At 44.7% G+C, this 21,830-nt stretch overlaps 1 protein-coding gene across 1 annotated transcript in view; it reads right to left on the reverse strand.

Annotated features, from left to right (window-relative positions):
* adgrg6 (adhesion G protein-coupled receptor G6) overlaps nucleotides 1-21,830 on the reverse strand; it is a 123,638-nt gene that overhangs the window by 50,148 nt on the left and 51,660 nt on the right. The window contains exons 8-10 of the mRNA XM_078275445.1: nucleotides 12,829-12,942; nucleotides 9,547-9,639; nucleotides 8,358-8,435 (exon numbers count right to left, since the gene is read on the reverse strand). Of these exons, the coding sequence (XP_078131571.1) occupies nucleotides 8,358-8,435; nucleotides 9,547-9,639; nucleotides 12,829-12,942 (285 nt within the window). The remainder of the gene's footprint in view (nucleotides 1-8,357; nucleotides 8,436-9,546; nucleotides 9,640-12,828; nucleotides 12,943-21,830) is intronic.

Consider the following 21,830-nt stretch of genomic DNA (forward strand, 5'->3'; position numbering starts at 1 on the left):
CTTTGCATGCACGCTGAGATCTGGCGCTTGTATGATGCCCGTCATGTCCCCCTGAGATGCTTCCACATTTGCATTTTCTAACAGAGCTGAAGCATTTCTAGCCTTTGTGGTGTTCGTCATTTCAAGTGTCGCTGAAGGTAAGTCTTTGGCGGTTATAACAGTGGATGCATTTGACATGGAGAGGTATTTTAAGCTCTCTGTGTTTGCAGTGTGGTTGTTGCTCCCAGGAGGTGGGGGATCATGAAGCCCAGAAATCAAGTCTTGACCTGGGGCATCGATAGAAGAGATGGTGGGGGATCTGGAGGCTGGTGGGGAAGAGTAGATATTGAGGCCAGAAGTGTGCAGTGGGTTGTGAATACCTGGAGCACCAGTAGGTCGTGTTGATTCTGCAGCAGTGGGGCGGGGAGCGGTAGCTTGCATTTCAACAGGAAATGATTGGGTGTTCAGGGCAGCTTCTGGATTCATACTTTCATTACGCTGATGGCCTGTTGGAGCATTTGACATTACATGCAGAGTTACGTTGTCATTGGCGGTCTCTGCCGAAGAAGCCGTTCCTAAAGCAGAGGCATGTTCATCCGCAATATGTATTTTTGGAACAACATCTGCAGGGTCAAATAAAGAGAAGGGGTGTGACAGTTTCCCAGCTGCAGTGAGAGTACTCGAGGCCTCGGGCGACGATACTGTATCATCGACAAACCTGGAAGCATCAGCTGTTTGCGAGATGTTTGCAAGCTGTGGCAAAACCTCATCCTCTTCATTGCCTTCAGCAGAAAGAGCTGTTGAGTGGCTGGATTTCAAATTGTCATCAGGGAGCGTGGAAGCTTGATAAAAAGGAACAGACTGGCTGAGTGGGATGAACTGCTGGGTTGACTCTGTTGACTGGCTAACAGGGTATGTGGTGGATGTTTGGAAGGACTGTAAATGGTTGTCCAGGGGGAATTGGGTTGTTGTGGGCTGGTAGAATCCAGCAGTCGGTAAGCTGGGCGACAATGAGCCAATTTCTTCCTCTTCTATGCTGGCAGACATTTCTGGCAATGCCACCAAGCCGGGGGGAAGAGGAGAGAGCAAAGGGGTGATGAACGATGGGAGGGGAAGGGAGGAGACCGATATGTAGGGAGGGATTCCAGGATGGATGGGAGAGAGTTGAAGAGAGGAAAAGGGAGGTGTGAGAGTTGCTGCAAGAGAAAGAGAAGGCATAATAGAGGGTGAAAGAAGAGGGGGAGTAAGGGCAAAGGAAATTAAGTGGGATGATTGCTGCTGAGGCCCTCCAACATCAACATGTGCCTCTGCATTTTCTGTATTTTGCCCCTGACTCATGTTTAGTTTCTCACTCTGACTGTGTGTGTGGATCAGACTGGTGGGGTGCTCAGTGTTTGGATGTGTCGAGTCTGAGTGGTGCGTATAATCTGGCCCTGAAGCATGCTGGGGGGCTGCGGTGCCGAGCTGTGCACTTCTGTTAAGTTGCAGCTCAAGCGTCTGGGTCGGTGCCAAGACAGACGAATACAACAAAGTGGAAGTTGGGTGATTAAATGCATATTCACGACCAGGGAGTGCCTGCAAGGACCTGGAGTTAGTGTGAACACCAGCTGCGGTGTTTGTGTTTACATGTGAAGGAAAGATTGTGTGCTGCAGCATCCATGGATCTCTGTTAAAGGTCAGGCTGGAAGTATGTTTGTCTTGTGACCCAGATGAAGATGTCTGAGTCAAGAGAAGAGGCTTGTCAACAACAAGATTAAGGGAGGGTGAAAAGGAAGACAATTCAGTTTTCTCTCTCACCATCGCTTCTGTCGTGCTAGCAACTTGTATCACTTCGGCAGCAGGAAGAGCCTCGGAAGATCCAGTGAGCGACAGGTTGTCAAGATGATGCGAAAAGGGACTCCAGGTTGAAAGGAAGGGATTTGAAGATAATGAAGAAATGGCAGACAAAGACACAGGGTGCAAACCTTGCGTTCTATCAATATTTTCCTGCAGCAGAGCAGGGGTGCGTTCAGGCGCCAAAATGACAGCTGCTGGCAGTGATGCAAAGACAATGTCAGGCTGACTCCCTTGACGTGAATCGTGCGGCAGAGTATGTTTGTCGCTCAAGTCTCTCTGATCAGAATGAACAAAGAACTGACTGACTGACAGACTGGCTGCATGAGAAGAAGGCCACAAAATCACTGACGAACCCAATGCAGGGTCATGCAACTCCAACTGTGAAGGAGATGGCGGCGCTCGAGGGGGTAAATCTGGTGTGAGTACCGCAGAACTAGATGCCAAATTATCCACAGATAATCCTGAGGGAGTTGGCTCAATTGGATTTAAAGCTGAGTCTATAAAAGTCCCAACTGAATGGACAAAAGGAGCTGATTGCGTATCAACGGGAGTGCTCTCGTAGAAGGGCAATCGACTTCTGAAAAGTTGGGATTTATTTTTAGAGGGCTCTTCAGAAAAGAGTAAGTGGTACTCAGGGAGCAGTGCACCCTCAACAACTGGCATTTGTGATTCAGCTGAAGCTTCAGAAGAGAGAGGAAGAGACAGCGAGGATGCTGTGTTAACCTTTGTTACAACAAAGTCCCTTTTAAGGTTTGAGGACACAGGAAGAAATGGCAACACAGAAGGCTGAAAGTTCCCACTGACTCCATCTGACTCTGGAACGTGAGCAGATTCAACAACACTATCGGTTTCAGAAATATTTTGTTTGGCATGCTTGGAAGAGGAGGGTATGAAGAGGGAGGGCTGCTGAGGATCAGCAGAGAATGGAAGAGGAGGAGTGGTGGACATGATAGGAGGAGAGGATGATAGAGGGGTGATGGTGTTAGAGGAGTAAATGGGAGGGGAGGCAACATGGGAGACAGATGATGAAGCCGAGAGAGTGACAGCTTGAGATGAGGTGAAGGAAGTAGATGCTAAAAAATAGGAAAGAGAAGGAGAAAGAGGAAGGAGGGTAACAAAAGTGTTAGAAGAGTAAGTTATGGGAAAAACAGGGGAGGAGAAAGTTGGTCTATGGAAAATAAGTTGCACAGACGAATGTAGCTGTGCAGATATGTCTGTACTTGTATATGAATGTAGTTCAACATCACTCTCAGTAATTTCCGTTTCTGTTTTATGCAGACTGTCCAAGGGGTTTAAAGAAAGTAGGGCATAGGATGTTTGGGCCATGTCTTCCATCTGTGGCACCGGAGAAAAAGAAGAAATGTGCTTGGGGAAACTCTCCTCTGCAAGAAAAACAGAGGAGCTTTGTTGTACTACTGGCAAAGAAGGCTGAATGAAGAAAAGGGATGAAAGGGAGGGAACAGTGAGAGATGGTGTTGGTTGAAAAGTCAATGTGTCGAGTTGTTGATGGAAAATTTTCTCTGGCTTTTGTCCACTATAATTAGTGTTGTTTGGGACCATGTGGTGGCTTTGAGCTTCTGTCAAAGTCTGCAAAACAGTCAGTGTAGGATCCTGAGACCCGCTAATGAGTGTAACTGGTTCTGGCATCACTCCATCTTGTGAACGGGCGAAAGAAAGCTCGTCGCCTGCTGCTGAGCCACTTGCTTGGCTTTCCGAATTATTTAAGGGATGTGTGACAGGAAGAAAAGCAACGTGAGGGTCTGATCTGGTGAATGATTGTTCGTTTGTGCCGTCAGTGTTGTCGAAGGCTGGAAGGACGGTGGTGGGTTCATCCAAGGTGTAGGCAGCATCAAACTCGAACAAGCTGAAAGAACCACTCTCCGCCGAGAGCTCAGTCAAATCATACACAAACGGTTCAGATCCTGACGAATACTCATCGCCCAGTGGTTCCAGTAGATCTGTCCAGTTACCTTTGGCAACTGTTTGGTTTTCCCCTCCGCTCACGCTCAGCAACGACCACTGCGGTGCCACAGGTTTGTTCTTTCTGTTACTTAGCACCGATATTGACGACAACAATGATGAAGATGATGATGCCAGGGGTGCTGCCCCCACTGCCGAGGAAGATTCCTTTGTATCCAATGCCTCATCTCTATGTTGCCACGGAGAGGACTCCTGAGACGAAATTAAAACCCCTTGGGTGGTTGTACGGGTCTCCTTGTGTGCAAAGTTTGGTCGTGATGTAGGTTGCGTTGATGCACGTGGCCAAACAGTTGTGTGCGTTGCATTTCCCAACATGTGTGTTGCATTTTTCAACCCATGCATGTAGCCAGCTGTGTGTTTAAATCCACCTGTTTGTGTCGTGTATGCAGGCCTGGCTGTGGATTTCAGTTCAGTTGGCAGTGCAGGTTTCGTGACATGAACCACTAGCCTGGGCGGTGCTCTTGTGGAAGCTGGACGTCTTCCTCCAGTCGGCCTCTTCCTCCCCTGCGAGATCAAAGGGGTGGAGATGAACCCCAGGGATGTTTTGGAGCTACGATGGCTTCGGGGCCTGGGGAGGGAAGCTGGGGGTCGAGGACGCGAGGGTTCAGGTGCAACTGGGGGACCTGGAACTGGAGGTAAGAGTCCTGGTTCAGATGATTTATCTGAAAGACTAGGAGCTTTAGTTGAAGAACTAAACTGACTTGATACAAGGGACGTACGATGAGAAGCCTTTCCAAGGGGGCTGGGAATGACAGCATGCCTTGTTTGTCTGATTACAGCAGCTGGAAGAAAAGCATGCCGGCGTCTTCTGTTGTGAGCAGCAGGACCAGCAGCCAGCGTCTTGGACTGGGAGGCCAGGGGTTCAGGCTGCTGAGGAGCAACTACAGACGCAGGAGCAGCTATTGCAGAGGCTTTGGTTGAAGATCTCACAGTAGACTTGTTAGCTGTTGCCGGGGCACGGCACATCAAACCAAAAAAGCAGGTTACAGATTAGGGCTGGGTGATATGTAAAAAAAAAACATACCAAAATACCAAATACATCCATGTTGATATTGCGACGATATTGTAGGGCTGACAATTGGTGCTTTCACAAAATACTTTCACAATGAGATTTTAAATAAATATTCATCAGTAATGTGGATATAATGACTAAGTGGGTACAGGCAAACAATAAAACAGCAATAGCAGTAGAAAGTGACATCACTTCACTGTAATGCAGCCTTTAAAACTAGGAAAAGACAATACTTACATGCCATGTTACGATATTACGAGCTAGCCTCATATATCGTATCGATATAATAACGATATATTGCCCAGACCTATTACAGATAATAGTTATAAAAAGTATTTCCAAGGTAAAAAATTGAATGTAGTAGAATACACAATGGAGATTAGGAAGCATCCGACACCTTTACGTCATTAAATGAGCCATCCCAAATTTCCTGTGTGAGACTAAGAAAACCGTACCTTGATTACTATTATGTTCCTGATTTTTTTTAGAAAGGAAGCCCAAAAAACTAAATGGCAAGACAGGATCAATGCATGAATGATAGAAAACAAGTATTATGTAAATGTGTGCATCATAGGGGAGAACACCAAACCAGACTAGTTTTTGTTGGATGAGATTTGGTTATTTTATGGATTAAAGGAGAAGCAGCTATTACAGGATTATCATTATGAAACAAGGAACCTAAATACACAATCTGGATCTAAATCAGAGAGAAAACACATCAAGGCACTAGAAAGAAAATCAAAACCAGGGGTGCAAACTTATCAGAGGGGACAAAAGGGAAAATACCCAATTTACACGACAATCAACATCTACATAGACTGTGTATTCCAGTTAACTGTTATCACTGACCTATATCACTAACCAGACCACAATTTACACTAACTTCACTACATTTCAGCATTTACATAGACTGCCTATTCATATATATTGTGTTACACCCTGTTGTCATTCCGAACTCGTAAAATAAGGATGTTTGGACAGTGGCTGTCAGTGTCTGATGCAACGAAAAAGGCGTCTTTCAGCGTGTTTGTGTAACGCACCGGGGAGAGCAGCAGTTAGAGAGGATTTAGAGAGGAGTATGTAAGGAGGTTGGTTGGGGGGGGTGGATGGGTCATGGCTTGTCATGCTTGCTATAGTCGTTTCTTTCTTTCCTCCCACGTGTCACAGAACCGTACGCCCACCCACGACCCTTTCCTTAACATAACTGCGTCAAAATGGACGGCGATAGTCCCGACCAAGCACGTTTACTTATAGCTCTAAAGGGACGTCAATAGTCCCGACCAAGCACGTTTACTTATAGCTCTAAAGGGACGACAATAGTCCCGACCAAGCACGTTTACTTATAGCTCTAAAGGGACGTCAATAGTCCCGACCAAGCACGTTTACTTATAGCGCTAAAGGGACGTCAATAGTCCCGACCAAGCACGTTTACTTATAGCGCTAAAGGGACGTCAATAGTCCCGACCAAGCACGTTTACTTATAGCGCTAAAGGGACGTCAATAGTCCCGACCAAGCGCGTTTACTTATAGCGCTAAAGGGACGGCAATAGTCCCGACCACGTTTACTTATAGCTCTAAAGGGACGTCAATAGTCCCGACCAAGCACGTTTACTTATAGCTCTAAAGGGACGTCAATAGTCCCGACCAAGCAAGCTCGTTTACTTATAGCGCTAAAGGGACGGCAATAGTCCCGACCAAGCACGTTTACTTATAGCGCTAAAGGGACGCCAATAGTCCCGACCAAGCACGTTTACTTATAGCTCTAAAGGGACGGCAATAGTCCCGACCAAGCACGTTTACTTATAGCGCTAAAGGAGACTTTTAGCGTCAATAAGAACGACAAAAGGCACCTGACCAAGCGTCCATATTTTCCGAGATGAGTGTGAGAACGTGTTGTGTGTTATAACTGACTCAACACCACTAACTAGATCATAATATGCACTGACTGTTCATGTTTTATTTGAAACAAAACACTACAGCTCATCAATGTTATAGACTGTTTATTCATGTATATTGTATTACCACCTTATCACTTTCGCATACCCTTCGTCTTACTTATACCTCACTTTGCACCGACTTTGTAATGTCTACTTAATCTGCACTTTATGTAGCATATTGTATTCTGTATTCCTGTATTGTATGTGAAACTGTACGTTGTCCTGCATGCTTATGCTTTTCTCTCAAGACTCAAGTTCTCACATAGGTTAAGGCCTCCTGCACACTGGCTGCGTGGCGTGAGCGTGTCAGCTGCGTGGCGTGAGCGTGTCAGCTGGGTGGCGTGAGCGTGTCAGCTGGGTGGCGTGAGCGTGTCAGCTGGGTGGCGTGAGCGTGTCAGCTGTGTGGGCGTGAGCGTGTCAGCTGTGTGGGCGTGAGCGTGTCAGCTGCGTGGCGTGAGCGTGTCAGCTGCGTGGCGTGTCCGTTTTTATTTCAGCTTTCCCTAAGATTTTCTAGGTATTTTAACATTTTAAAAAGGCATAAGTCAATATAATAATTAGGGATGCACCGAATCCAGATTTTTGGGGTTCTGCTGAATCCTGAACCCCCTGGTTGAGGTTCTGCTGAGTCCTTGTCCCGTCCTCAGTCCATGAACACAGTCAACACATTAATGAAGTAAACAGTGACTGTCCTTCCTTTGCCGTACCTGAAGTTGCTGCATTCTGGCTGCTGTCTGTAGATTCCTTCATGCTCAGCTCGTATTCTTCCAGATGTTTCATACCAGATGTTGTAACAGCGGTGATGTTGTGTATTGTTTAGGGTCCTCGCCACCACCAGACTAATCAGCATTGCAGATTGAACATGTAGCTGGACTTGAATGGCCTTCTTTTGACTGAAAGTACTGCCAAACAACACTTTTTCTGCTCACCAGTTCCATTTCCACTTCCTCTCAGCCTGCTGCATTGAAGCTCCACCTACGTAAACACCTTCCTGTAATTACATCGACCAGCGTAGCGCACGTAGTGACAGCGTAGGGTTCAGCAGAAACCCCGTCAAAAAGCCCAATATTCAGCTGAATCAGAAGCCCAATCCTGGTTTCAGTGCATCCCTGATATTAATTAATACTGACAAACGTAATCAGCTACAGCCCGAGTTCCAAGCATTTATTGACATACTATTGGTCCAAAATCTGGTTAAATGTTTTTAAACACTAACGACTGTCTTAATATTCTTTGAGAAAAAGCATCTAAGTGACATCTTAAATCATGATTGGGGTTTTTCGTTCATACCATTTGTTTGGAAAACAAACTCAATTTTGATTTAATTTCCTTTAGTTCTAAAATTCCCAGAGTTTTCCTACTCAGATTTATTGCCGTTTGGCTTTGTGAGGACAGATTTTTCCACGTCTGAGGGCTGCAGGCCTCTACAGTTACATACGTGCAGTCTATTATTTAACCAGTGACAGGATTTACTCACTCGGACCCTCGAAACATTAACTGGTACCTCTTGTCGGCATTTATGCCACCCGAAATAAAACTGCATGCACTCATAGCAGCATTAAGCGTTCTGTATATAAAGCTTTAGTCAGTCTTCACGGCGGTATTTTTGCTCTTACCATGCGTTGTGGGGTCAGTAGCTGGTTGGTTAGTGGTAGTGGATAAAGCAGTTGACGTGTCGCTGGTTGCCTGTTGGGCTAAAAGTAAACGATCACAGAACATCAGTCGGGTTAAGAGACATATGCTGTAGGCACAATATGCACCGATCTGTGAGCACGCTGTCCTATCAAAACACCTGCAAGGAAATGGGAAACTTCTTTGATGCTGGTTTTTTGGGGGGGGGTTTGGACATTGGCCTAATCACACAGCTACATTGCAGGAACTAAAACCTGTAAACCGAGCAACATTGCTGGGATATCAACACTAAAAACCCTACTACACGGTGGGGACATTGACCCTAAAAACCCCACTACATGGTGGGGACATTGACCCTAAAAACCCCACTACACGGTGGGGACATTGACCCTAAAAACCCCACTACACGGTGGGGACATTGACACTAAAAACCCCACTAACATGGTGGGGACATTGACCCTAAAAACCCCACTACATGGGGCGGTCTCTGGCTCACCCAGTAAGAGCGTTCGCCCCATGTAGGCTGACTCCTGCAGCGGCGTGTCATCCCCTATCTCTCGCTCCCCCTTTCATTTCTATCCACTGTCACTATAATAAAGAGAAAAGCCCCCAAAAAATAATCTTAAAAAAAACAAAACAACAACTACATTGTGGGGACAACAGCCTAAAAACACAGCAACATTACGGGGACTACAACCTGTAAAAAGAGCAACATTGCTGGGTTATCGACACTAAAAATACAGCTACATTATGGGGACGTTAACCTAAAAACACAGCAACATTACGGGGACTACAACCTGTAAATGGAGCCAAATTGCTGGGATATCAACACTAAAAACACAGCTACAATACACATTTAACAGGAAACATCATATCATGTTTTTAGAAAGAGAGGTAAAAGAAACAGTTGATGATAAAACAGCGAGCTAGCTTTTAGTGAAGAAGGAGGCTAGCTGTGAAAAGTTAGCTTGAAGTTAGCTTGAAACGTGGTGATATTTCAGCTCTCCATGAACTCTTTGTTCATACTTTTGAATTAAAACAAAAAATATTTGGGATAAATAAGCAAACAAAACAGAATTACTGTATGTTATCAATGGCACAACAGGACAGAATCAGATCTTTGGCTTACGATTTTAGCTAGTGACAATATTTAGATATGGTTAGCTACCTTACCATGTGCTGTACTGCTGGCTGAAGCAACGTTAGTGGCATGAGATGTAGAGGAAGCAGCGCTGGTGATGATGGTGATGGTAGAGGTAGGCATAACTGATCAGCACAATAAGCCAGCATGTTAGTTAAACAAAACACACTGTGCTAATGGGACAAGCTCCAAACCAATCTCAAAAGTCTTCTTTGATTCAGAGAAAAAACTAAAAGTCGATCAAGGTAAGCCTTTTTGACATTTGGTGCACAAACTGGGTTTGCCAAAAGCATCTTAGAGTCAATTTAGTTTAAAGCAGGGCTGTCAGCATTAACGCTTTAATCGCGATGCGATAAGGGCCGAGCATAACGCATTTGTCGCATACCGCCATTTATTCATTTATTTTACACTTCACTCGGCTTCAAGTCGTGCCTAATAACGCCCCTTAGCTGTTCTAAAATCACTAGATACTAGCTAGGCTACTATTTTGACCCTTTGCTGCACCTTTATTATCATCAAGCTGCCATACTTCAGAATCTGAATCACTTTATTCGCCAAATGCATCAGCAGAGACACAGGAATCTGACATGGCAATCAGTAACACAGAAGCCCGACAAACAGTATATGCGTATAGCTGCATAAGCATATACTAACATAGTTCAAAGATAAAAGAGTGATGGTAGGGTGAGGTGGGGCGCAGGCAATGGATCACCTATCCTAAGGGAAAAGGCGAAAAAAGCCATTGAGGGGATGTGAGGTGCTTGTCCTCATCGCCCTGTACCTTCTTCCTGAGGGAAGCAGCTTACAAATGTCACTTGCTGGATGGGACTGATCAGCAGCAATTTTCGCTGCCCTCTTCCTGACTTCCTCCTAACACATCCTGCTGCTGCAGGCTGCAGGCATGATGGAGAAACACAGCAGAAAACACAATTCTGAATGGCGCTGAATGACGGCTCAGTAGACGAGTCAAAGCCATATGCACGAAGCACGTCAAGCTGGAGCTACCAGCTACGAGCTAATTAACGTGACTCAGGTTGATGCTAGCGGGCTCAGGCAAAGCAGTATTTTGGAGAGTGCTACTCGCCGACCTGTGGATGAAACCAAATCCCAAAAAATGACTACAGCTCTTGCAAAATGGGTGGCAACTAACTGCAGACCTGTCAGCATCGTAGAGGACTCGGGTCTTCAAGACGTACTACGGTTGGCATGTTCTGACCTGTGCAATAATGACAGATTCACACATTTTTCTTTTGTTTATAGTAAATAAATAATTCATTTGATTCCCAATCAAGATGCACTGGTAAGAATGGCTTTCCATTGTTAATATGTACTTAAAAACTGTTCTGAAATGCTAAATAATAGCATTTTATTCATGTGATAAAACATACGATTAATAGCTATTAAGAAAAAATGAACCGTTTGACGGCCCTAGTTTAGTTATTTGGCACGTTCCATTTAACAGCCAATGAGAAGCTACTGCTGTCTGTTTGTCTGAAACTAAAAACCCGAGTGACACAGACGTGAGTGTGCCAGAAAAACATGGCCATATTTACCAACCTTGTTATGATGTTAAGGGGTATCAGGGTTCAACAATTAGGGTTGCCCAATGGCTAGGGGCAAGTAAAACGCCAAGTCGGGCAAGTACATATAACAACCCACTTGCCCGATTCAATCATTTCAATCACTTTTTTTAATCAATGCTGTTAAAGATCTTTACATGTTTATTGTTTGCATATGTCTCATTTGCAGTTATTGCAGGTTAAGAAACTTGTTTCAACTGAAACTATTACATAAAAGAAATAAGGCTACCTAAAATGTTTGCAGTCAAACAAAATGCAGATAGAGGGTCCTATTTTAACGATCTGAGGTCACGGCGTGAACACCTGGTCCAGGTGTGTTTAGGGCGTGTCCTAATCCACTTCTGCTAGTTTGACGGCGGAAAAAAGGGTCCGTGTGCCGGGGTCATGGTTCAAAAGGGTTGACCTTAGTGTCTTCATTAATCAGAGGTGTGTTTTGGGCGTAACATGCAATCAACCAATCAGAGATCATCTCCCATTCCCTTTAAAAGCCAGGCGCGTTTGGACCTTGGAGCATTGCTGTTATGATGGAGGATTTGCACCGTAATATTTGTATTTGTAATCTTCTGCATGTGTGTGTGTGTGTGTGTGTGTGTGTGTGTGTGTGTGTGTGTGCTGCTGTGCGTCCCTGTGTGTGTAACAAGCATAGTGTGCACGTGCTGTGCACGAGCCTAGGAGCATTTTACTAATGCTCTGTTAAAATAACAATGAAATGCTGCGTTATTGACTTTAGACCAGGTTTTTGTTGGTCAATGGCGCCATCACTTCCCGCTGCCTCAAGATAGCAATACACCCAGAATGCACCTGAACACACCTCCCTGTAAGACCAGCACGCCCAGAATGCACCTGAACACACCTCCCTGTAAGACCAGCACGCCCAGAATGCACCTGAACACACCTCCCTGTAAGACCAGCACGCCCATGATGCACCTGAACACACCTCCCTGTAAGACCAGCATGCCCAGAATGCACCTGGACACACCTCCCTGTAAGACCAGCACGCCCAGAATGCACCTGAACACACCTCCCTGTAAGACCAGCATGCCCAGAATGCACCTGAACACACCTCCCTGTAAGACCAGCATGCCCATGGGCCACAGATGGGTGCAGGTGCATTTGCGCTGGATGGGACATTGACAACTGCGTCGGTCTTAAACTAGCAAAGACGCCACTTTCCTAAAGCCAAGTGGCGTGTTATCTGTACACATTTTGATCTCTATCTGCGTGTATGTCCACGCTGTATACAGCGGACGGCAGTCTGCGACGTCACAGCGTGGACATACACGCCACTTTCTAAAGCCACGTGGCGTGTTATCGCGAGGCTACGGTTGGGTTTAGGAAACGTCACACGCGGGACACAAAGTCACATGCAGGACGCGACCCCCGCTCTCCTGGGTGAAAGTCCCCCCCCGACCAACCTCCCTACGTGGATTTTCACCCTTTCATACTACTCGCTACGGCGTCAATTCACACGCAATCGCAAGGTAACGTAAGTCAATGGAGGCCAAACGGCGTTGATTAACACGCTAAAAAACGAGTATTCATCTTGGTAACACGCCAATAATGGCAAATTGGCGTGTCATACATACTGTACGCCACTTCATGAGATCAGTCTGATACAATATCATTTAAGGGGAAAACATTCAGTAATTATTACTTGTTTTGGTTCTTATTTGAATGGAAAGTCTAGAGATGCTAATGGCAAACAACAGAGCAGCGAAGCAGATAAAGCCTTACCAGAGGAGGAGCTGGTTATGCTGATGGTGGTACTGGTGGTGGTACTGGTGGTTGGTGTTAGAGGCATGCTAGTGGTAGGGATGGTGGATGGAGATGTAGTGATGGAAGGAAGAACTGGACATCACAAATCAAAGGATACAGCAGAGCGAGAGGGCCACACATGGAAAACAAAATGGTTTTAATGCCGAAATCAGGTTAGCCCAACGCTTGCGTGCAAATCTTGAAACTTCCAACATGCATAAGCTTTTTACACGCACATGGATCCCAACACATGCTTGTGTTAAACAATGTGTACTTACTCGTACTATGTGCAAAGTAACAATCCAGTCTCACAGCAGTTCGTGAAATGGTCACGTTATTTAATCTATTGATTTGTGCACACGGAAACGTTTATGTCTTTTTTTTCCGTGGTGGTCAGCGCGTTTTTTAAACTAATGTATTTCAATGGGAAGCATCTTTCGTGATCACAGCACGACTACGGTAGCGAGTAGTATGATGTTCCCCCTCCATTGATAGTTTTAAAAGACATCTCAAGACATATGTGTTCTCAATGGCCTTTGGTTGCTCTTAGAGGTTTTTAGCATTGTATTTTCTTGTTTTTATTGCTATTTTATTTTTATTTGTGTTATTATATGACTCCTTTTGCTTTGATTTAAGTTGTTGTGCTGCACACTTCAATTTGTACAGTACTTTGGTCAACTTTGGTTGTTTTAAACATGCTATATAGATAAACTTGACTTGACTAGTATGAAAAGCCGAAAATTCGCGCAGTGAGGTTGGTTGGGGGGGGTGGATGGGTCAAACAACACAGGACTTTCACCCAAGAGACCGGGGATCGTGTCCCCAGAGACCCAACACATACTCACACTCATCTCGTAAAATATGGACGCTTGGTCAGGTGCCTTTGTCGTTCTTATTGACGCCAAAAGTCTCCTTTAGCGCTATAAGTAAACGTGCTTGGTCAGGACTATTGCCGTCCCTTTAGCGCTATAAGTAAACGCGCTTGGTCGGGACTATTGCCGTCCCTTTAGAGCTATAAGTAAACATGCTTGGTCGGGACTATTGACGTCCCTTTAGCGCTATAAGTAAACGTGCTTGGTCGGGACTATTGACGTCCCTTTAGCGCTATAAGTAAACGCGCTTGGTCGGGACTATTGCCGTCCCTTTAGAGCTATAAGTAAACGTGCTTGGTCGGGACTATTGACGTCCCTTTAGAGCTATAAGTAAATGTGCTTGGCCGTCCCTTTTGATGCAGTTACGTTAAGGAAAAGGTCGTGGGTGGGCGTACGGTTCTGTGACACGCGGAAGGAAATAAAAATAGCAACTATAGTAAGCATGAGAAGCGTGACGTGAAGCCCGCTCTGCTGGGTGAAAGTCCTGTGTTTGACCCATCCACCCCCCCAACCAACCTCCTTACATACTCCTCTCTAAATCCTCTCTAACTGCTGCTCTCCCCGGTGCGTTACACAAACACGCTGAAAGACGCCTTTTTCGTCGCATCAGACGCTGACAGCCACTGTCCAAACGTCCTGATTTTACGAGTTTGGAATGAGAACGGGTTGAGAGACCACGTCCGTCTTTCCTTTCCCGTTCTTGATGCTTCCCATTTCGTGCTGACCACCACGAAAAAAACGAGATGAACGTGTCCGTGTACACGAATCAATAGATTAAAAATAACGTGACCATTTCACGAAATGCCGTGAGACCGTGTTGAAAGTAAAAAGGTATTTTCTACTTCACATACATGTTTGAAATTCAAGTGAACTGCACTTTCCTTTGTAAGAACAAAAACATCCTCATTACCCTAATCAAAAAGCTCATTTTCACACATTTCTTGGAACGTTCATTCGTCTTTTAAACTTCTCAGATGGAGAAAAGAATGACAGAAAGGTTAATTAAGTAATGAAAAGATTTTATGTGGTGGTAGTGGTGATATTTATCTAGTCTCAGTTCTCCTGAGTCCAACACGTTCATCCGTACCAATTAATCAGAAAGGAATTAGCTGAGTTTTCTCGCAGGTAGATAATGAATAATAGAGTCAACGAATGAATAATAGAGGGTTTTACTTTTCAGAGGAGCAAAGAAAAGTGATATAGCTCCAAGCAACTTTTCATGGGTCCTTGAAAAGGTCAAACATGGCAAAAATTCAGGGGGTTTGGGATGTTTTATCAGCAAAAAACCTCTTAAAAAAACATTAAGGATAATGACTTCCTCAGGAAGTGTACCTTTTGGATCTTAGATTAGGGCCCAAATCTATCTTAAAGGTGCCCTGCCACACGTATTTCATTATTTTGTGGTAATGTCTGAAGTTCTACAATGGACTGGATGGAAAAAAATACCTTGGTGACCTTGTTTGAAGCCATTCTAGCGTGGTATAGAAAGCCTGCAGGAAGACTCAGCTCGATTTGTGCCAGTTCTCATTAATATTCAACGAGCTAAGCTGCCAATGAGAGCCTGGCTATCAGCATCCTTTACCCAGGGCAACTGGGTGAGCTCATGAATAGTAATGAGCTCAGGCAACATGATGTCAGACTGACCAGCTGTTGTAATTGGCTGATTTCTAGAGCTGACAGAGGAGGCAGCAGCTCACTTTCACATTCACCACATTACACCAACACATATGGACCTCACATATTTCAACATATGCAAGTAAAAACAGTTTTGTGTGGCAGGGCACCTTTAATTTTACAAGAGAAAAATGAGGCAAAAGAGAATGGGAACTACAAGTTGCTATTGACATAAATCAAGAGATAAACATTCAAGATCATCAGCTGAACAAAGCATGCTCATGTTATCGTACTGAAACTTATGAACAACAATTTGAACGATATCCTACGAAATTAGGCGACTGCCGGCCGGTCACATGACTTGAATTACATTTTTTCCGGCAAAAAGCTGACTGGGAGCCAGGTACAGAGCAGCAACGACAGTTACGTTTAGACACCAAAACGAATAGTTAAGATTAGGATTGTGGTTTGGATTAAAACACTCCTGGGACATGAACACTAGAGGGTGACACGGGAATCAATCGTCGCTCCCATCCCATCCCGAGCCCACGAAAATACTCCCGTCATATCCCGATCATGCGACCGCCCCCCCAAAGAAATCCTGTCCTGCAAAATTCCGAGAGAAAGACTCCCGAATCCCGTCCCGCTCCTGTTTGGTTCCCTATGTTGTCTAAAGTTATCAGACTCTGTTGTCCCCCTGTAGCATGTTTGGTTAATCGCGGTCAAATCACTGAGGTTGCCTCGGAAATTTAGGCTCCACTATACAGGCATTACCTGCAGGTCTAGGTAACAGGCATTACCTGCAGGCCTATAGGTAACAGGCATTACCTGCAGGCCTATAGGTAACAGGCATTACCTACAGGCCTATAGGTAACAGGCATTACCTACAGGCCTATAGGTAACAGGCATTACCTGCAGGCCTATAGGTAACATGCATTACCTGCAGGCCTATAGGTAACAGGCATTACCTGCAGGCCTATAGGTAACAGGCATTACCTGCAGGCCTATAGGTAACAGGCACAGGCATTACCTACAGGCCTATAGGTAACAGGCACAGGCATTACCTGCAGGCCTATAGGTAACAGGCATTACCTACAGGTCTAGGTAACAGGCACTGCAGGTCAGGTAACAGGCATTACCTACAGGTCTAGGCCATTTCATTACGTAATTCCTAACCAAGATCTTCTCACACTCAAAACACACATTTATTGATGTAGCGTAGGTTAGAAGAATGGCCGTCTGCGGCTAGCAGTAGCCAATCAACAAACGTATCGTGAGTTGTACGTGGTTCTGTTTTCTAAAACGAAATGCCTCGCAATCTTTGAGCGCCCTCACCGCATTGCAGCGTCATTTTTTAATTTAATCTCCGGCTCCGTCCCGTTGATTTCTACGCTCTATTCCGTCCCTATCACGTTACCAACAGTGAAAGTGACTCCCGTACGACGCATAATCAAGGATGTTTGCCCGCAACAATCACAAAAAAACTCTGTCACCCTCTAATGAACGCCCGTTTTCCTGGGTGAAAGTCTTGTGTTTTACCAGTGACACAAACTGTGCTCCCCGGCTTGAAAACAAACCGTTTGTCCGTCACTCCCAATTTGTAAAATACTGACACTTGGTCAGTGTCTCTCAGCGTCAGTGGGAACGCACCGGGCAGAGCAGCAGCTACGCAGCACTGTAACGTTCATTTTATAAGCCCACCCACGATCTTTTCCTAAACCTAACTGTCCCAGTCTTGTGGCACATGTGGGTAAAAGGAACATGCCGACTTATTGAGACTTTGTCTTATTCCCCGTATCCCCCAGAGTTAGATAAGTCCAGACATACCCTTCTCATCTCAGTGCGTGTTGTAAGTCTGTCTGACGCCCCCACCGTTAGCCTAGCTTAGCACAGATCCTGGAGGTAACTGGCTCCATCTAGCCTAGCTTAGCACAGATCCTGGAGGTAACCGGCTCCATCTAGCCTAGCTTAGCACAGATCCTGGAGGTAACCGGCTCCATCTAGCCTAGCTTAGCACAGATCCTGGAGGTAACCGGCTCCATCTAGCCTAGCTTAGCACAGATCCTGGAGGTAACCGGCTCCATCTAGCCTAGCTTAGCACAGATCCTGGAGGTAACCGGCTCCATCTAGCCTAGCTTAGCACAGATCCAAGGACTTTTAGCATCAATAACAGCACCAAAGGCACCTAACCAAGTCTCCGTATTTTACACGATGGGAGTGAGAATGTGTTGTTGAAAGCTGTGTTTTAGGAGCCAAACATGCCGCCCAACCTCCTCCCTACGAGAATCTTCACGCTCTTATACAGCAGCAGTCAACACGCTGCTGACAGTAATAAATACGTGGAATTCAGAGCTTTACTTTTTGTAGCTGCATGTACGAATGGTTCATGAGAACAGCCTGCAGCTGAACAACATTAAAGAGCATTTCAAAAAGAAGGGATGGGGTTAAAGGAGGCTGAAAAACTAGAGTAGGGGGAGAAATAACAGGGTGAAGGACAGTGCTGGAGTGAAAAGAAAAGTCTAGAGGAAGGAGGTGAAATCATAGGAGGCATAATAAGCTACAGATGCTAAAGAAGGAGAAGAAAGTCAGAAGGGTATTAGAAGAAGGCTGCACGAAGAGGAGGGCGAGGGTTGCTTACCGTAGGTGATGGCATTAGTAGCATTGATGGTGTTAGTGGAGTCAGTGGATGGGGTGGTGGGAGAGGAAGTAGCTGGGGCGTCGGGATGAGAGAGAGAAAGATGCAGAAGATAATGAATGGTTGTGACCAGGGCTTCACGGGGCATTCACACCAATAAAATGATCCAGTGATTTGCCTGCAGGGCTGTGCGATGTATGGGCCTGCTGTGCGATGTATTAGCCTGACAAGCCAGACCCAAGTCAAGATGTTGGGTCTGGGAACTCACCATTGTGCGTCTAGATTTCTAGGCTAGTGGTGTATGGGAGTGTCAATGAAACTGCCCATTTGTGTGACGTCCTGTTGTGTTCTTAAATCCCCCCAACAAAGCACAAGTAGACTTTATATTTCACAGTTACTGTTTTCGGAAACACTTTACTTGAAGGTATCAACATAATCGTGAAATGACACGACACTATGACACGATAACTATGACATGACACTGTCATGAATGTGTCGTAAACGTTATAAACAAGTCAGAAACGTTCATGACTTCTGTCATTAAGTATCATTCGGTTTTTGTCATGACAAGTTGACATTGTTTGGGTTGTCTTGATTATGACAACTTGACATTAATCAAAGTGACATTACCAGAAGTTGTCTTGGTCATGACTAGTTGACATTACATTTCTTCGGAGTGTCCTTATTAAGACAACTTGACATTAAACAGGATGACATTATGTCAACTTGTCATGACAAAAACCGAAAGATACTTAATGACACAAGTCATAAACGTTTATGACTTGTTTATAACGTTTATGACACGTTCATAACACTGTCATGTCATAGTTATGACAGTGTCATGTCACGATAATGTCGATGCCTTCAAGTAAAGTGTAACCCTGTTTTCCATCAGATCGTTTATAACATTGTTTTTGGTAGCTTTTTTCCTCATTTTTGTCGTTTTTGTTCTGACTTTCTCAGACATTTGTTTGATTTTTCCGGCATTTTTGTTGACATGAAGTCCTACAAAAGTCATCAAAAATGTTCCTTAGTCATCATCATCAAACAAAACAAAGATGACATGTTTCTCAGCCTGAATATGAAATCTCTCTCTCTGCTTCTGGGGGAATATCTGAGTCTCAGAGTCGGAAAATCTGCCAAATTCTGCTCTGAATGTCAGATAATTACAGTTTAGAAAAACACACTCCTGTGTTTTTGGTTTGGAGCACAATTAGACGGACCCAAACTGATACACGGGCCGGATCTAAATCTGCAAGGGGCCCGGATTTGGCCCACGGGCCTCGAGTTTGACACGTGGTTTATAGATTTTGACGTTTCTGGCCGCCCTTGAAGGCAGCTTTTTTGCAAAAGAGAAAGAAAAGAAATGAGCGAGACGTAGTGAGTGCTTTGTTGTTGCAGGGAAACAGTCAGCTATTCCACAAACTGCCGGGCAGTTCAGAGCTTGTGTTTGGTGTTTTAAATCTTTCTCATGGCAGAGACAGAGGCAGTGATGTTTCCCGTTTCCTGTACGGGACTCCCACACCGCCTCAAAACACACCGACAAGTCTGATCTCTGGTTACATGATCGGCCACTGCAGCGTGACGTAGGCTTGTAACATTTTCACTGCAGGACTTACAATTGTAACAGAGTATTTTTACAGAGTGGTATCTGTACCTTTACTGAAGTGAAGGATCTGAATACTTCCACCACTGCCTACAACTTACCCGTGCACTTGCACAAATGCATGCATAGTACTTACAAATACCACTAAACCCCTGCACTATACGGACCAATCTAGTTCCAGGATTGAACGTATAACCCTGTGAGCGATCTCCCATGGCCTGTTGACCTGCTGTAGTCATTTATAATCAGAAACACAAGCTGCAGCTCGATTAGAAATTGCTCGACTCCTTTTCCTCTCTCGAGCACAATCCCAGGAAAACTGACCTTTAGAAAAATGTCCCTCTGAGAAATCCTTAGCACAGGATAATGTGAGAACTGACATTTAGGGAGTGGGTTTGGGTCACGTCATCAGCTGGCCCCCAAGCTACTGTTCTGACCGATTGCTACTGTAAGTTCCAGATATTGTGACTTTCTGGAGCAAAGCTAAAATGAGATTTTCTTTGGGTCACGATCTGTGCACGTATCATACTCCATTTACAATGGTTTTGGCCAGGCAGTAAGGGAACGAACAGCCCCCTAGGGTGGTTTTCTTTAACAACGTTCGCTGGTTCCTTCACGTATGATGCCCTCAGGACACAGAGGGGTCATTTAAGGAACATGTCAAGTTGTTTTAATGGGAGGGTGAATGCTTAATAAACTACAACGTCTCTACACTCTTCTTCCCATCTGCAGACACATGAGCTGAGTTGTGAAGAAGCGTTAAGAGGTAAGATCAAGCCGAGTGGAACATCTGTTTCCTTTCATTCAAGAATGTCCTCATTTCAACCAACTTGACTCAACTCCTGTCCTTGTTTGACTTCTTTTCTTCTCAAATAAAATGTTATTAAAGAGCCAAAAATCATAAATCAAAAGGGCATAACAATCTGTACAACATATCACACCCTCAACCCTCAAAGGAAATTAGTTTAAAACGTGCTTCTTGCTTGTTCTTTTTGTCCGATCAACCAACAACAATGACTTAATAATGACGGGAGAAGCTGATGAGTAAATATTTGTTTAAAGCGTAACTCTCGCCAAAATGCAACCTAGGGTCTTTTTGGGAATGTACCCGAGTCAAACTTTCATTTAAAAGCATATTTAGGACGGAAACGCCACTTTTAAGATGTACCGTATTCTGGTTTTTGGGTCAAATGGCCTTTTGAATGGGAGAGCTAGGGGCGCTACGATGCTAGCCTCAAAATAGCTATGTTTAAACCACTAAGAAGGCTCGACACAACATGAGACTTTGCTCCAAGTATCACCAGGGACTCTACACCTTAACCACAGCACTGACAGCATTGGTTGTGTTCCCAGAGTTTACTAAAAGAAAGGTTTTAACAACTCACTTTAGCTGATGGTGTTTCCGGTCGCCACCATCTCGCCAGTCCAAAATAGGCGATCTCCGAATGTGAATGAACGGACTCCATAGGAGGAAATGTCACTTATACGAGGCTCCTTTTTCAACTACAAGGTCAATATTGTTCTTCACTAATGACAAAACAATGAATAATCCGTGCATTTATATGGAACTAAGCTTTAGGAGCTTTCCATCTTTACTCTCTTCCCTGTAGCTGTTGCTCTTCCGGTCGCCGTCTATCGAGCCAGTCAAAAATAGTCGATCTCCAAATGCAACATAACAGGGAGGAGAGTAAAGATGGAAAGCTCCTAAAGCTTAGTTCCATATAAATGCACGGATAGTTTGTTGTTTTGCCATTAGTAAAAAACAATATTGACCTTGTAGTTGAAAAAGGAGCCTCATATAAGAATGACATTTCCTCCTATGGAGTCCGTTCATTCGCACAACTAATGTTCTCAATGCTGAGTTCATGTGTAGAGCCCCTGGTGATACTTGAAGTCTCATGTTGTGTCGAGCCTTCTTAATGTTTTAAAAATAGCTATTTTGAGGCTAGCATCGTAGCGCCCCTAGCTCTCCCATTCAAAAGGCCATTTGACCTAAAAACGAGAATACGGTCAATCTTAAAAGTGGTGATTCCGTGCTAATTATGCTTTTAAACGAAAGTTTGACTCGGGTACATCCACAAAACCACCCTAGGTTGTATTTTGGCGAGTTACGCTTTAACGATGGAACAATTTTCAAAACGTTCTGTCAACTGACTTACAGATTCGTTTTAGCCCTCTGGAGCCATTTCCCCCACTGGACAAGGAAGTACTAACAGCCACTAACATCTGGCTTTTGTCTTTAGGTTTCAATCGG

Source organism: Sander vitreus, chromosome 18 (genome assembly GCF_031162955.1).
Source record: "Sander vitreus isolate 19-12246 chromosome 18, sanVit1, whole genome shotgun sequence".
Lineage (NCBI taxonomy): Eukaryota > Metazoa > Chordata > Actinopteri > Perciformes > Percidae > Sander > Sander vitreus.